General features: G+C 41.0%; 1 protein-coding gene across 3 annotated transcripts in view; it reads left to right on the top strand.

The window, feature by feature from the left end:
• The window catches only part of grik4 (glutamate receptor, ionotropic, kainate 4), a 248,850-nt gene that overhangs the window by 217,107 nt on the left and 16,358 nt on the right, over positions 1-15,385 (top strand). For all 3 annotated transcript variants that reach the window (XM_026364954.1, XM_026364945.1, XM_026364962.1), the window contains one exon: positions 8,863-8,970. In XM_026364954.1, coding sequence (XP_026220739.1) covers positions 8,863-8,970 — 108 coding nt within the window. The remainder of the gene's footprint in view (positions 1-8,862; positions 8,971-15,385) is intronic.

The raw sequence follows: 15,385 nt of genomic DNA, 5'->3' as shown, positions 1-15,385 counted from the left end.
CATTCTGTTCCTCTAATCCAATCAATATAAAATAAAAATGTTTTTTTGTTTAGTTTTTTTCATTGAATTTTCATCCCTCCCTAGGCAAATGCACAAGCTGCCCAAATTACCACTGGCAGATTTACTAAAATAGAAATCATGTGTCCCACCTCATTCCTTTTTATCGGGGTAGATTACAGTTTGCTGCAGCATGAAGAGTGAATTGCCTAAATACAAAGAACTGATTAGGTTTATAGCTCAGGTAGAGACTACTGTAGCCATGTTCAACACCGCAATCAAATTCATTTGGATAATTTTGCTTCATTTCCCATATTATGTCCATTCAGCAGCAGCAGCCACAGCTCATACCGTCATCTGATGTAAATGTCATCTGATGTAAGCAAGGGTCCTTTGTTACAGAACTCTTTACCATTAGACTTCTTTAACTGTGACTTCCTCCATCCTGCTATTCACCTTTTGAGGTATTTGTATGTCCCCATAGTGAATCTTTCTGAATGACATTTCCAGTTTCTCTGAAATGATCATTTTAAGATTCAGATTGCCCAGGTTACCTTGTGTCAAGGTCTTCGGAGGTCGAGCCAAGCAGCAGAAGTAGTGAAAGTAAAAGGAGACAGTGTTAACCCTTGTCTGCTTCCCTGTATCTGAGGGAACATGGAATATCTTAATCACACACATGCTTGCACCCTTTCTGAGACACATATTGGATGTGCACCAGTTCAATTTGCATGAAATGATTTGGTCTGTGTTATTTACACAGGACTTCCTCCAGTTACAGGGTGAATGTGCATGTTCAATTTCTTTCTCTTTTCCATTGGATTTATTATTTCCTGTCAGCACTTCTCCTGTGTTTATTAGGGCAATCTGCTTTTTTCTTCCCCTCCCCTTTTCTTTGCTCCTGCCCTGTCCCTGAGAACATTATTACTCTAGATGCCCCCACTACTGCAGATGCACTCAGTTCACTTTTTCTCCACCGCAGCAATGTAAAGGAAGGAGGGAGGGAAGGGATTGGTAGAACAAGATAGAGGGGGACGTGAAGGAAAAGTGTAAGGAGATGAGAGGTGAGAGGTGGTGCACAGCGGGTTGACAGATTCAAGATTGCCTCCACCTTTTTTTTTCTTCTTGAAGGACATTATCATAGCAGTCCTGTGTAACTAAGACTTGGATCTCTTTCTCTGCCTCAGGTTTTAGCATAGATCTAAACCAGGTCTGATAGATGTTCAGGTTCTAATATGCAGGAGCTGCTTCTTGAGCTACTGCAGCTAAGGTTAAGATTAAAAGTTTAAAGACTGAGGTGGCCATCTCCTGCAGCTGTGCGGATTAAACATATTTCAGTCTTTGAGTGTTTGTGTGAGTGTATCTGTATTAGAGACTAGGTACCTGTGTTACACAGCTGGAGAACATGATTACTCGAAGTTGTACATTGCATAAGGTTGCAGGTTTAATTAGATGTAAAGGTGCTCCAGGTGTCCTCCTCAAAGAAAGTGTTTCAGTTTAACGCATAAAATCCTGGCATGCAAATTGAGTTTGGTTCTAAATCATTTTATATGTGCCTTTATTAGGGTCAGAGCTTAGTAGGAGCTCAGGGAGAAATTGTTTCATAAAATGGCTGTGAAATGTTAAATATGTGTAGAAAAAGCCTCTGGTGGAACCCAATCCAGGAGTCAACAACGAAGGTGTACACTAGTCATTATATGGAAACAAAGAATAGGATGGAAAACTGCTATTTGCCAGCAGGTGGAAAAGAAGTTGTAGTGGTATTTATTTGCCAGTATGCAGTGCAGCTGAAATATTTCACTGTTAATAAAATTGTCCCCGACAAAGAGTATGTCTGAGGATCAGATCAAGGGACTATAAAGCCTGATGGAAAATAAATTCTTCTGTTTCCTGGGTTTTTATATTTGTATTAGTTTTATAGTGTTTCATCTGTTGAATGCACTATTCAAATATTCAGAAGCACATCAGGGCTGAGCATTACATCGTTGTTGTTGTTGCTATATAGATGTTGTGTGTTTATATTCATTTGTGTGTGTGGTGCATTTTTCCAGTCAGTAGAACTGCAGGAAGTTTCTGCAGCATGTCAGACCTTCATTTCGTGCATCGGTCGGACTTTGACATTAGGTAATTTAGACACCAGAATCATATGTATGGAAGCTTAACGTGTGAATTCAGTATTGTCTTTCCATCGCTTCCTCAAACAGCCCTTTGCATGCATTTTTTCCTTTACTCCTCCATCAGGTCGCTCTTTCTGTTGTGTTGCTTTAATCTCTCGGGTGTCAGTGATAGTTGATTTTACTCCGTATCATATTGCCATGTAAACCTTCTTTACAAGAAGTGTTCTGATGTAGTAAACCATTATAAAGTTAATTAATATAAAGTTTAGTTACAGTGTAAAATCCGCATGCCCTCTGCTAATGTCAGCAATGTTCACTCCAAAAGTCATGGATCGGTTTACGAGTGCCTTTGTCTTTCAGTTTATTGCACACAAAGCTAGCGCTGCTGCAAGTTAAGTGTCCTGAGTGTTGTCGACAGTCCTGGAGGTCAGAGGAGCTATGAATCTTGAGAAGAAATAACTTGTGTTCTTGCAAAAGGCTGCTTTTATTAGGTTTCTTGTCATTTCATTTTCATTTCATTTTCTCAGATGTGGATGAATACTAATCCCAAGTCATAAATGTGATTTAATGTATTGCTCTTGAAGTAAAATTAGAATGTCTGGCCTGATGAATGGATTTTATTCAGATTAGAAGGCTCTTTACAACATGTGCATGCATATATAGGCTAATGCTGTGTGACGGTAATGTCTTTTTTTTTTTTTTTAAGACATGCACACAGGCATTCATTTTAAGCAGGCATGTAGCAGTGGAGGGGGCTGTCAGCTGCACGATATGACTGTTGACTTAAGTGTAAGGGACTGGGGGAAAGCTGGGCAGCATTGTTTACAAATCATATTAGTCTTCCTTTGGCATGTTCTCCCTCAAGTCCTTCCTGTGTTTCACTTTTTTTTCTCGTATCTTTAGTAAGATTCATTCAGCTTGGAGGAGATCTTAAGCTGGTCAAAGAAAAGGTTTGATGCGGCTGCCTGCAGCTGCATGTCAATACTGGTGCCACATTTTGTGTGCAAAGCAAAGCATGTTGAATTACCACCAATCACACTCTATTTGATCAACTTGGAAATTAATTTAAACACATTGAATGTTCAACCTGCTCAAAGTTCTCTTCCCTGTGCTGCATATTGAAATTCATTCTGGATTTGTCGGCACAGAGACTAACATCTCTAGACTGCACACACCGGCATCCTCTGTGTGTCTCTAGTTCTCTCTTTTGTTTGGTCTCTCAGAGACGTACAGCAGTCCCCTTTCCTCTTTTGTTTTTCTCAGTTTGCACTTTGCAGGCTGGAGATGGGGAATAGATCAAAAGCAGAATGGATGAGCTGTTTTGCAAGATCCCCCAGTCTTAACGGATTTCAAGGCTGGGTGAGACTGTGTATGTGTTGCTTGGCTGGGTGTATGTGAGTGTGTGTATGTGTATAATATGCATGTACATGCAAATTTATGTCTATGTGCCTGAGTGCCTCTGTGCCTTTGTGCCTGAAAGTTTGCCTCTGTGTCTCTGTTTTTATCTGTCTGCACAGTGAATTCTTGAATTCCTACCAAGACTACAGATATAATGTATCTACAGAACAATTGTATTGAAACCTTATAGCTATTCTTTTATTTGTTCTGTCTTTTGGGTACAAACAGCTTCGTATTCACACCTGGTTCTTTGAGCTGTCGTTTTTAAAAGACTCCCACTTCACATCACATTCATTGTGATCCTAATTTTTAAAAATTATTTTATACTTATATTTAACTATATGTAACTTTCATAACTACAGACAGTGAAATGCTGGCATTTGATTAACCATACATACTGTGCAATACAGTAAGCACATTAGCTTGTTCTGCTTATACAGGCTGTGAAAATAAGGAAAAAATTTGACATCATAAGTCAAACCCAAATTTTTTAAATCTACAGCCATAAAAAGGAACTGGCCTCACTGTTCCAATACTTTTGGAGGGGAGTGTATATCCAGAAATGAAAGGAGTTGTTTGTAAAGGTATCGACTCTATCACTCCTGTTCATCCTAAACTTGCACAGGAGTAAAGAGCTGGAATTGAGCAGGAATAGTAATCTCCAGTAACATGGCTGCTGGAGATGAAGACATTTAGACAGTCAGTAATGGTGGGGTGCTCAGGCTCAGCAGGGACTGTGACTGTAAGGGCATCCATTGTTTCTGTGTGCTCAACAGGGGATGTAGCACTTGGAGAACATGCAGCAGCGCTGCTTTGAAGATCTGCTCAGACAGCTGAAAGACCTTCTCTTCAACCTAAAGCTTGTCTCTTCGTGACAATACCATCATTTGTCATAATGCCAAATAACGAGTGTGCTGAGTGTTAGGAGTGAATTACTAGAAGAACATGATGTATTTGTGTGTCGAGAAGTACCAAACAACACAAATCACAGTTTAGTGATGGAACAACAGATTTTAAAATAGTTTCAGACCTTCTTGTCTCCACTGCTAAGAGATCTCTCAACCACCAGGAAATAAGAGTGAAGCCATGACAAGAATAGCACAGGTCTGTAGCTCATTTCCTCCCGTCAGCATTAGAGTCACTGTGCACTGTGTGTCTCCAGTCCTCACTTTACTGTATGGCAGTGCCAATCACCTACACCACCACCTGTGTCTATTTAGCCCCTGAAGTTTGCCTACAGCACCTCCCTAATTACTCTCATTCCTGTTGATGATGAGTCATAACAGAGGAAAAAAAAAACCCCACTCACTATTCCATAGAGAAAACATTCATAGCAGATACATACCAACGCACTACACAATGCATTTGTTTGTCATTTAAACATCGCGAGGCAGATGATCATTGTGAAAGGCTGTTCTCTGGACCCCCCCCCCCCCCCACTAGCTGCTGATTAAACCAGGGGTAATGTCTGCTGATGGCTAGAAACTGCAGCTACTTGAGCATATTTTTGTCAAACTGCAATAGCATATGCTACAGGAACAATAAAATTCCCTCCCTCAGAGGTCCATGACCATATTTTGTTCTGCAACACAGATAGCCACGAACAGGCGTGCGCACGTGCATGCATCCCGCCAGAGACACAGACATATTTCACCTGCTTTGTACCACCGTGACACCTGAATGCTTTAGCCTCAGCGTAAGTGGGCTGTATGACATTATGCTTGATAATGGTAGCTACTGCTTCTCTCACATATGATGGATGCATCTGTCACAGTCACAGTCTCGCCACACACTATTGGACACAGCATTTTTCTGACAGGGAAATCAGCCAATCCTGACGCTTCAGTGAGCAGCCACCCTAATCTTTTCCTCGTGCTGTAATTCCAGGTTGCAGAATGAACCCTGGGTAATCCCTCGCAGGGCACGCTGTTCCACTTGTTGTCACTCTCTCTTTTTTTCTGTGTGCTCTCTCACTCTTCTCTTTATTTCACACTTGCATAATCTCTCTTTCACCCTCTCTCTCTCCGTCTCTCTCTCTCTCTTTCGACTCAGTTGGTGTCTCTTTATCTTGTTCTCTCCGCCTTATGTTCAGACTCCCTAGCTGGCTGCTCTTCATACTTTTTCATTGATTTTCCTACCATTTGCCAGCCTCACTGCACCTACTCAGTAAGTGATTGACATTCCCCTGCATCTTTTTATTTCTTTCTGTCTTTTCCTTATGCTGCTCTCCTATTCCCCACTCTCTTATTATCCGCTGTTCGTCTTCCTGCCTCCCTATTTCTCAGAAAAGTAAATAGTGCTCAGTACTCGTCATCAGTCTAAACTTTGTCTGAATTAGTTTCTTGCTCCCTGCTTGTGCTGCAAGTAGTCATTAATTGTAATTGCAGTGTAAATACCAAATTAATAACACTGCAAATTAGAATCATCATGTTATAGCTATTTATACTGTACACACACACACAAATACAGACGGGTATATTCGTGCTATGATAGAAGTTTATGAGTTTATTAGAGTCTCACGTTGTGCTGTGTGTATAATGAGGTTTTATGCAGTGGCTCAGTGCTGCTTCTCCTCCTGATTAATGTGATGGTTCCCCTCACTTCAGAGTTTGCACAACCTGCAGAATTATTGCAAAATGTGCTTGAAGGGAAATGACATGTAAGAATACTGATGTTCTTTCCTGCCTCTCAGAATAATGGCACACTGCATTGCACTCTGATTAATATTTCATCAATTTAATTAGTTGTGTATTGGTGTCTCACTAACTTTTAGACACTCTGTTGTCATCTTTTCATTCTATTTGTGCTATATAATGCGTAATCCCCCATTTTTATTGCACACATCAATAATAAAAAGGGTAATTTATTGCACAAAGTCTCACAAAGAATGATTACAGCATTAAAGGTTTTCAGTCTGCTTGATAAATGTCACCGTGTTTTTTCTCCCAAGTGCACATTCCTGCTTTATTGTTATTTAGCTGATGTGTACATCTTCCTTCCTGTTAGCTGAAGTGACTCAGAAAGAGCGCAGCTCCATTTTATCCCCCTCCCACCTCAAAAAGAGTTGACGGCAGGGCCACCAGAAGGGCGTCTTCCTCCCCCGCCAGCATATGCTTCTTCTCTCTTCCTGCTTACAGCTCCCTCATCTCCACCTCCTGTTCCCTGGCAGGAGTCACGGTGCCACCCCTTCCCATTACCCTCCCAGTCACCCTCATGCTCAGACCTTTGGTGACACCTGCTGAGTTCAGCCAAGCAGACCCCCACCTCCCACCACCTCCACAGACTCTGACAACTGATTGTGAAGGCTGATTGCTGAACACCATATTTCACAGCTCTCTTTCTGGTCCTGCTACAGTATGTTCACATTTTCTCCCTCTCTGTTTCTCGAGGCCATCAGCATCAGAGTGTGGAAGTGTGTTGTTGCAGGGGGAAAGGTAGCTGTAGTCTGTTTGTGTGAGCAAGGTGCTGTTTCTCCCAACAAGTACACCAGAAGAAATGGTAGGCGAGATCTTTTTGATCATACACTCTCAAAGGAAATCTTTGATTTTCTGAGCTCTCTGTTCCTTTTTTTATATCTCAGCTCACAATCCGTCATCAGTTTTAGGAGAGTGGTTAAACGGATTCCTATTGTAGGCACTGATCAACTTGAATGGGTTGAAGTCTCTTGAGAATTTTGGCAATTTAGCCTTGAAACAGTCTGTGACCAAGCTTGGAGGGCTTTGTTTACTGTAGATATTTTATCAGACTTTAATCACTGATTATCCAACAGTTCATCCTCTCCAGTCTGACTCCAACCAACAAGAATATTCCCAAAGGTTTTTTAGCATGGATAACCCATCTTAGTGACGCTGATTGAATCACACCAGAATTGTATCAAGGCTAAATTAGATGCTATATTTTCTCATTTACTTCTCCTATATAATATTCATAATGAAAGGAGGTTGATTGTTACGATAAGAATATTACATTTCTGAGATTGGGGTGGCAGTGTTTACATAATATAGGAGATTAGTGGGTTTGATTGTAAATGGCTAACAGTGTTTTAAATTATCATTTTATCTCTTGTGAGGTCCACAGGTTGTTTTGGGGAAATATTCAATCACATGTTGAAAGCTCAGCCTTTTTCTAACTAGTTTCCATAAAAATGAGACCGTGTAATCACACGGCGGCAGCGTGATAAGTTCTTAAAATTCTCCACATATATTAAAGTTAAAAAGAAGATAAGTTTGCCTCAATGGATACAAATGTTGTATCTTATCTTGGATGTGATTTATCTTGATGTTATCTTTAGTGCCAACACGTTCACCAATTGCTCCGTTTTTGTTATTGACATTGAAATTGCATGTTTCTGCGTCAGCTGTTTAAATGAAATGATAGCTCGTGAAACTACCGTGATAAGCTGCAGAAAATTGTTTTGCTCATAGTTTCGTCCATGCCGTGACACCGGCATCGCATAACTTATAATCTACCAGCAAAGATGTGCTGCAGTTTGGAATATCAATGATAAAGAAGAGCACACCGCAGCACAGTTAGTAAGTTGGTAGTCACTGGAAAGGTCAAAGCTCCGTTATCATGTCACAACTAAGAAAAACACTTGATGCTTTTCTGGACCACTTTGCATTTTTCACTTTAGCCTTGCCTTACTTGCAGATTGTAATAAGCTCCAGGGTTGCAAGATTTTCTAAACCATTAGAGGAACCATGTAAATCCTTCAAGGTCACAACATAGAAATCACCAAGGTTTTTTACCTGCCAATGCCATTATGGTAAAAAGGAAGCGAGTAAGTGGAAAGAGTACCAGTAGTATCAAGAGGCATAATATTTTAATAAATGCTCATGTTTACAGAGACTGCCATCGTAGAGCTACGGATCAACAAACTTGGGCTGAGCAAATAAATGAAACAGGAAATGGCAGAGACAGATTGAAAGGGGATGGGAGGAAAAACACCATGCGAGGTGGAGGTGTGAATCCCCACTTGAGCTGTAATGAGAATGAGAATGTGGCTCCGCGCCACAGGATTTGCCGGTAATTGGTTTAATGAATGCATTCTGTTTCCTCTGATTGAACACATGCCCTGCGTTCGCTTCTCAAGGAGCCACACATGTTGTCTTTGTTTCCTCCTGCAGTCTCGCAAACTTTTTTTTTGTAACCGTATCTCAGCACCGTGGTCATCTGTCCACTGCTCTGTTTCTGTCCTATGCAATCTTTTGTGAAGGTCATACTGATTCTCTTTAAGAGAAGAGGGAGGCAATCAAGCACAAATTGTTTCTGTTGGCCTTTTTCAGCTGATGGACTTAGTGACTGATCTGTTTGTATAAGCTTGTGTGTGTATGTGTGTGTGCTCTCTTTGCAGATTGGCCTGTGGCACTCTGAAGATGGACTGTCCATGGAGAAAAAGCTTCCATCAATCAATGTGACTGACACCCTCTTCAATACTACTCTTACAATCACGACGATATTGGTAAGTAGTACTGTGTGCACGCTCATAGGCACACATCAGCAGCAGTCGATGTCATTGTATTAGCTCAACTCCTACGCTGATCTACATGTGGCTGACATTCTGTGGTTGACAGACAATTACCATATCAAAAACCCATTTTGTATTTTCAGATCCAAGCTCAGTCCTCTTGGGATCAGAGGAACTGATGCTGCGCGATTGTTTTGCCCTGAGTACTTCAGATGAGGCTACATCACAGTGCATCAGCGGGAGCTAATAATTCACTATGTCAGCCATTCTCAGCCTGTGTTGTAAATATAGATCCTGGGAGCGGCAGTTCTCACTACCCTCACTATGCTACCTGTTACAAGGGATGCAGTTTTCCTTAATAGCTTGTCATATTTTTCCTCAATGAAGGCTTTATTTAAGCAGGTGATATGTACTGTATCTGAATACACTCCCCTCCAAAGGTATTGGAACAGCTGAGGCTGAGGCCAGTTGCAATGCCCGGCAAATGGTACAGTCTGTTTTTGGAGATTCAGTGTAGTTGAAAATTATTTGTTTGTGTGACTTTTTATCCAATAATATCTGTTTTGAATGGCAACATTGAAATTAACGTAAAAAGTGAACTGTCGCTGTCTCCTCCTGCCTGTGTCCCACTGCCTTCCTGATTGTAAATACTGCATGTCAGTCATCTACAGTCTACAGTGACTACAGTCATCATTCCAACATAGTTAGGTGTGTAGGGAGCTTCGTTATAGAGGCCATATTAACCACAACTACTGTTATTATTTATTTTGTATTGCAGTACAGAACTTGCAGGAGATGACTTGATCAAAAAGAAGGAATAATGAAGTTGTCAGTTTGCAGACAAAAGGCAACTCTAAACAGAAATGTTACAGAAATGTTGGTGATGCACAAATATGTGTTTGCAACTGTCAGTATATTTTTGCACCATCCAAATTTAGAACAGTGATTAATTGCTCACCAATTAATCACCTACCTGTTTCAATTAGTAGAGCAGATGTGGTTCCAGATCTTGGGAGACAAATAAATTTCCGCTGATAACTCACTGCTGCGCGTTTTATAGTTGCTTTGATTCCGTATGCTTAGAGTGGCAAGAAAAAGTATGTGAACTTGATCTTAACATTTTTATGGTTGTTCTCAATAAAGAAATTAATGATCAGGTTGTTTTTTGTTAGTACTTTAGGCACATTATATTTGTTAATACTTTTGACTTTGATGAAGATCAGATCACATTTTATGACAAATAAAAACCATAACCATAAACTTCATAAGGTTGACATACTTCTTGCCACTGTACGTGCTACCATAAAACATCAAAGGTGATTAATGAATTTATGTTGGAAACAAATTAGTTTTACATTTCCAGAAAACTGCATGGTATTTTAATCACAAAGTACCCACACAAACACGGTTACACACACAAATGTGTCACTCGGCCAGCTCCTCCTCTCTGATGAATCAGACAATAAGACACAAAGTAGCTTGTAAGTGGAGGCAATTGGCCCAGTGTGTTATTCTGAGTGCCTGGCTTATCAGCTGTGAGCTGTGGGAATGAGAGAAGGACATATTGCCATATTTCGCCACTGAACAACTCATTGGTCTCATTGAGACTGATTGGGATTCAGATGGAGCGGTTCATTTCACACAGGAGGAGAAGGGCACGGGGGGAGGATGGAGGTGTGTCTGTGTGTGTGTGTTGAGGGGGAGTACAAATGAAGCAGCGTTTTCACAACAGGAGGAGGGTGAGAAAGAAAGAATTGGCTAAGCACAGAGCTTTGATTTCACTTTGGAGATATAGAGTCCCTGGACCAAACTTCGGAAGCCACCAAGGAGCAATTTTCAGTGCCTATCACAGCTCATTCATCACTGTGTGATTGCTGTGTCGCTGTTATCTCGCTTGTGGGCGGCAGACGAGCCACAACTGAAAGCCTCCATAAGAATTCCTTACCTGTAGCGCCGGCCTGGGAGACTGTGTATGTTCGTGTGTGCTCGCAGTATTTATGGTCGCTCTCTTCGAGGCATTTGTGGGCAAATGTTCAGTGTGTGTATCTGTGTGCTCGTGTGCACTCTTGACTTGTTCACCTGGCCTTTACAGAGCTGTTTCATTACACCTGAGCATGGCCGTCACCTTCCCAATCCAACAGCTCCAGAGGAATGGGAAAAGAAAGAATTGATTATCACTTTACTGCGGAGCCACAAACCATGTGTTTGTAATCACTTATTGAGTTTGTTGCAGCCACTGTTTAGGTCTTAGTGAAATAATGTTTATGCGCTCAGTAGCCACACTGATGTAGCAGAAAAACCCATTTTTGGCCTCCTCAAGATAAAATTCTTTTTGTTGTGTTGTTCTAAATCTTGGGAGGTGCTGTGGTTTCTGTCTTTTGTGAAATATAGTAGCTTGTCATGCAGGAAAAGGAGAGCAATCTCTAATCATTTCTGTGTTTTCAGTGCTTTCTGATGTTAGGTGATTGTAACTGCTGAATTTTCAGAGCTACAGTAGAAGTTTTCCCCCTTTCAAATAGGCTACATGTATTATTCTCAAAAGATAAAGGTAAAAGCATCGTATTACTGTTTGAGGGAACCTCTCAGCCAATTTACGATCTTAAGAAAACCACCACTCACAAAACTGCTTTTCAGATTTCTTTTCACATTGAATAGAGTGTAAAAAGAAGCCTGATGAATGCTGGCAGCATATTCATTGTGCAAATGAAACCAAAATAAGCTCGTTTGGATCAGCTGGGGTCCAGCATGTTTGGTGGGGACCTGCTCAGGCTTTCCAGTGACGGCACAGTGCTGGCTGTGACACACTGAGAAGGTGAGATGTTTGAGGCATGACATTTATAGACAGTGACTATGGATGCAGGTTTGTTTCTCCAAACACTGAATGAAAAGGTGACTCATAGACTCGGGAGGTTTGACAGGATAGAACATTTCCATCGTGACAATAATCCCAAACACAGCGAAGAAGTCACAGAAGAGCTTTTAAATAAGAAAAAAAGTGAGGACTGTGACCCGGCCGTTGTTAGAGAATCATATCGTCTCAGTATTTAAAGCCCAACTCAAGACCGTTTATTTTCTTGTTAGTGTTTGAAACCTGCTTTTAGCGCCTACTGTAAGAGCTGTTTTCTGCCTTTGTCAAGTACCACGCTCTCGGCCTTTCTCTCAGTTTTTCTGTCAACTACCCTTGTGTCACTGAGTGCTCTCATATCCACTCACATACATAGGGGGAAGACTACAGCTGCGCACGTAGTGTGGACTGATAAAAGCAGACACAGGGAGCCATGCTGGCACGTGGGCTCAGAGAAACTGAGGCATGTGCACGAGAACTTACACACACAGATCTGTCTCTGTTGATGAAAACTTTAGTTGCACTGATTCTTACTTTTTTTTTACTCTAAATTTGTATTTTCTGCTATTTTTTTTTCTGCTGTTTATTTTACAGCCAAGTACAAAACTGTTAAATAAAAAAAAGTAAAAGTAAAAATAAATAAATAACATGACCTGGCCCTTTTCCTAATGATCTGATATTTTTATTGATGTTGCCAGAGTTGTGTTACGACATCGTGGACACACTGAGGTCTTAAATGGGGGGGACTCCACTGTGGTCTATGAAGTTTACACAGTGCACCTGCTGCTCTGTGTCTATATGTGTGTGTGTGTGTTTTTTGTGTGAGTACCTGCTTGTGCATATGTACGAATGTGCCTCTTCCTCCAAAGCTATCAGTCCACAACCAGACTCCTCATGGCCTGGGAATAAGAGGCAGCTTTACAAGTCTGTATTTCTTTATAGCTTCAGACTCATAACTTTATTGCTGTTATGCTGTGTTGTGCAAAAGAAAGTAGATGGATTTCCTTGTGATGTTGCGTTCGTGGAAGACAGCACTTTCATACCCCTGTATAGTTATTTTTATATGATTTTGTTCTCGGCTTCACAGAGGCACCTAGAAGAAGTGGGTCTTACACAGATTTTTTTTTTTGTCAGTGTTTGGAACTTTTAGCACGAGTATAAACTGCAGCAGATATATCAACTTTTGGGAGCAGTAGTGTTTTCATTTCTACAGCCCTGCACATGTCTGGTTAATAGGCGGTTTTAACTAGACGTTTTTAAAGACAGGTGGAGGCAGAGAGAGACAAATTGGAAGAAGGGGAAAAGATATTTTGGATAGACTACAGTCAGACGGTGTGTGTGTTATTGATTGCTGTTGGTTTTCTACCTGACTGATTGATGTTTGCTAGGTCAGATTTTATTAGTCTGTACTAAACCAGGTCAACACGCAGGGATCAAGGTGATACAAGATACAAAGTCAATATTTTCCAGGCTTACTTCAAGAGTGCAACTCTCCTAATGATGGAGGCCATTTGTTCTAAATACATAACGGTGTCTCTGTTCTTCACACATATAAATCATCAAGAAGCTCGAAAGTGAATTATAGTTTTTGCATAATTAAGTGTTGCAGCAGGACACAAACATACATTCAGCCAGGCATATTACTAGTGCTCCAATTTGAGGTGTGAAGAGCTGTTAAGAGACCGCAGCAGCTTTGTGTGTTACTTCATTTCTTCCCTGTCACCCAGTCCAGCTTGTGTTATGTACAAAACGTCTATGAATCCTGTGTAATAATGTTGCGGAAATTGGAAGGGGAGTGAGAACGTCTGACTCGGTGCTTGAAACGCTTCAACAGGCTGTGAGCTGTGAAATTAGCATTTATATTGTGCCTCATGCAAGATGAAACATGAGCATGCATAGATGTGACATGTGTGGCTGCTTTAAAGAGTTAATGAAGAGATGGACAGATTTACTTTGCAAGAGTGGTACATACAGTCACTAACTTACTCAAAGTGTGACTGACTCTGAACTAAGGTACATGTATTTAGTTTTATACGTCTGCATCTAATCTTATAGTTATAGTTAGTCAGAAATCACATCTTAACAAACAGTTCTCTATTCCATCTCTCAGTTTGTTAGTTTTTCTGATTTCACCAGCCTAAGTGTATCGTTCCAATATTGAAAACATGAACTTTAAAAATGGTTCTCAAATATATTGTTTTTTTTTCTTTGTTTCTTAAATCTTTTCCTCAAAGAGCTGGGTGCTGTAGGTCTCAGCCAACATTAGTCAAACAGGGAAACTTTACTCCCAGAAAAACACTAGAACATCTGTTGTTCCAATGACAAAGTCCTCGAGCACCTGCGGTAATTATGACCTTTGTTCACGTGGAACAAAGGAGGAAGTAGCATGGCATTAGTAAAGAGCCAGAAATAATAGCACATAATTAGCAAGTCAGTGTTAGTAAATGAGTCAACAAAACATGGCAGACCACAAGGTTAACTGAGTAATTATTATTTGACTGAGGTCCCCTACCTTGAACAATGTAGTAACCCAGGCCACGATCTTTCCCTGAACCTGTACTAGCTGATTGTGGCCTAAACCTTAACCACAATGGTGTACGACCAAAAACATTTTAATTTTAGAAACAGCAATGACCTGTTGTTGATAGCAGCATGCTTCAGAAAGGGACTTTCTGAAGGACTTGATGTTTTAAAAATTTGTATCCTTGTTCATTGGAATAACTAAGCGATACCAGGCTTTAGTTACAGACAGTACATGTTGGCAGGATTAGTCCATTGTTGGTTTTGGTCTTTTAATGGGATTTGTTGACAGTAGGAAGTATAAAGAATATCACTGAATGTATCCTTCAGCATACTTATGCAGCTTACAACTGTTGTTTTGCACCTGGTATTACACTGGAGGCTATTGTCACTGTACAGCACGTCTGTTAAATCGACCTGTAAGCCTGGATAAATAAATTGAATCCACGCGCAGATTCTAGGTGCCGGGTTACGCAGACAGAGAGAGTCGATCAGTAGTCATTTTATTCTCGTTCTTATCACAGCAGCGCAGGAGGCTGTTGGTTCTACTGTCCAGTGATGCACTAAGAAACAGGCGAAGCTGTTCAATCCAGCGTCAACGTGATCCGAGCCCCCCCCCCCCCCCCCCCCCCCCCCTCCGTACGCAGCGACAGGTGAAACCAAGCGGTTGCCACGACAACGGGGCAAGTCAAAGTACCTGTCGTGCCACCTGAGGTGCACCAAGTTTTCAAATGTTTCCAATTTCTGTGTAACTGCTATTTTTGTGGCTTTCCGCTGCGAGGACAATCAATCACCATTCAACCAGCTACCACACAAATAAGTATTTCCAGCTGTGGCGATGACAAAACAATTTCACTTCTATTCCAGATTTCAAAATACACCAACACAGGATTACTGCTTATGCTTTACCCTCCTGAAAGTCGTGTATTTCAGTAGTTTATGTGCATGACGCTGTGGTGAATTGCAAACACTCACTCGCTGTGAGCATTTATGTTAACACAAGTAGCCAGCAAGCTCGTGGTTAAACAAACGTGTGAGCTACTG

This window comes from Anabas testudineus, chromosome 13 (assembly GCF_900324465.2).
Source record: "Anabas testudineus chromosome 13, fAnaTes1.2, whole genome shotgun sequence".
NCBI classification, from domain to species: Eukaryota; Metazoa; Chordata; class Actinopteri; order Anabantiformes; family Anabantidae; genus Anabas; species Anabas testudineus.
This window is presented reverse-complemented; position numbering and strand designations above follow the sequence as displayed.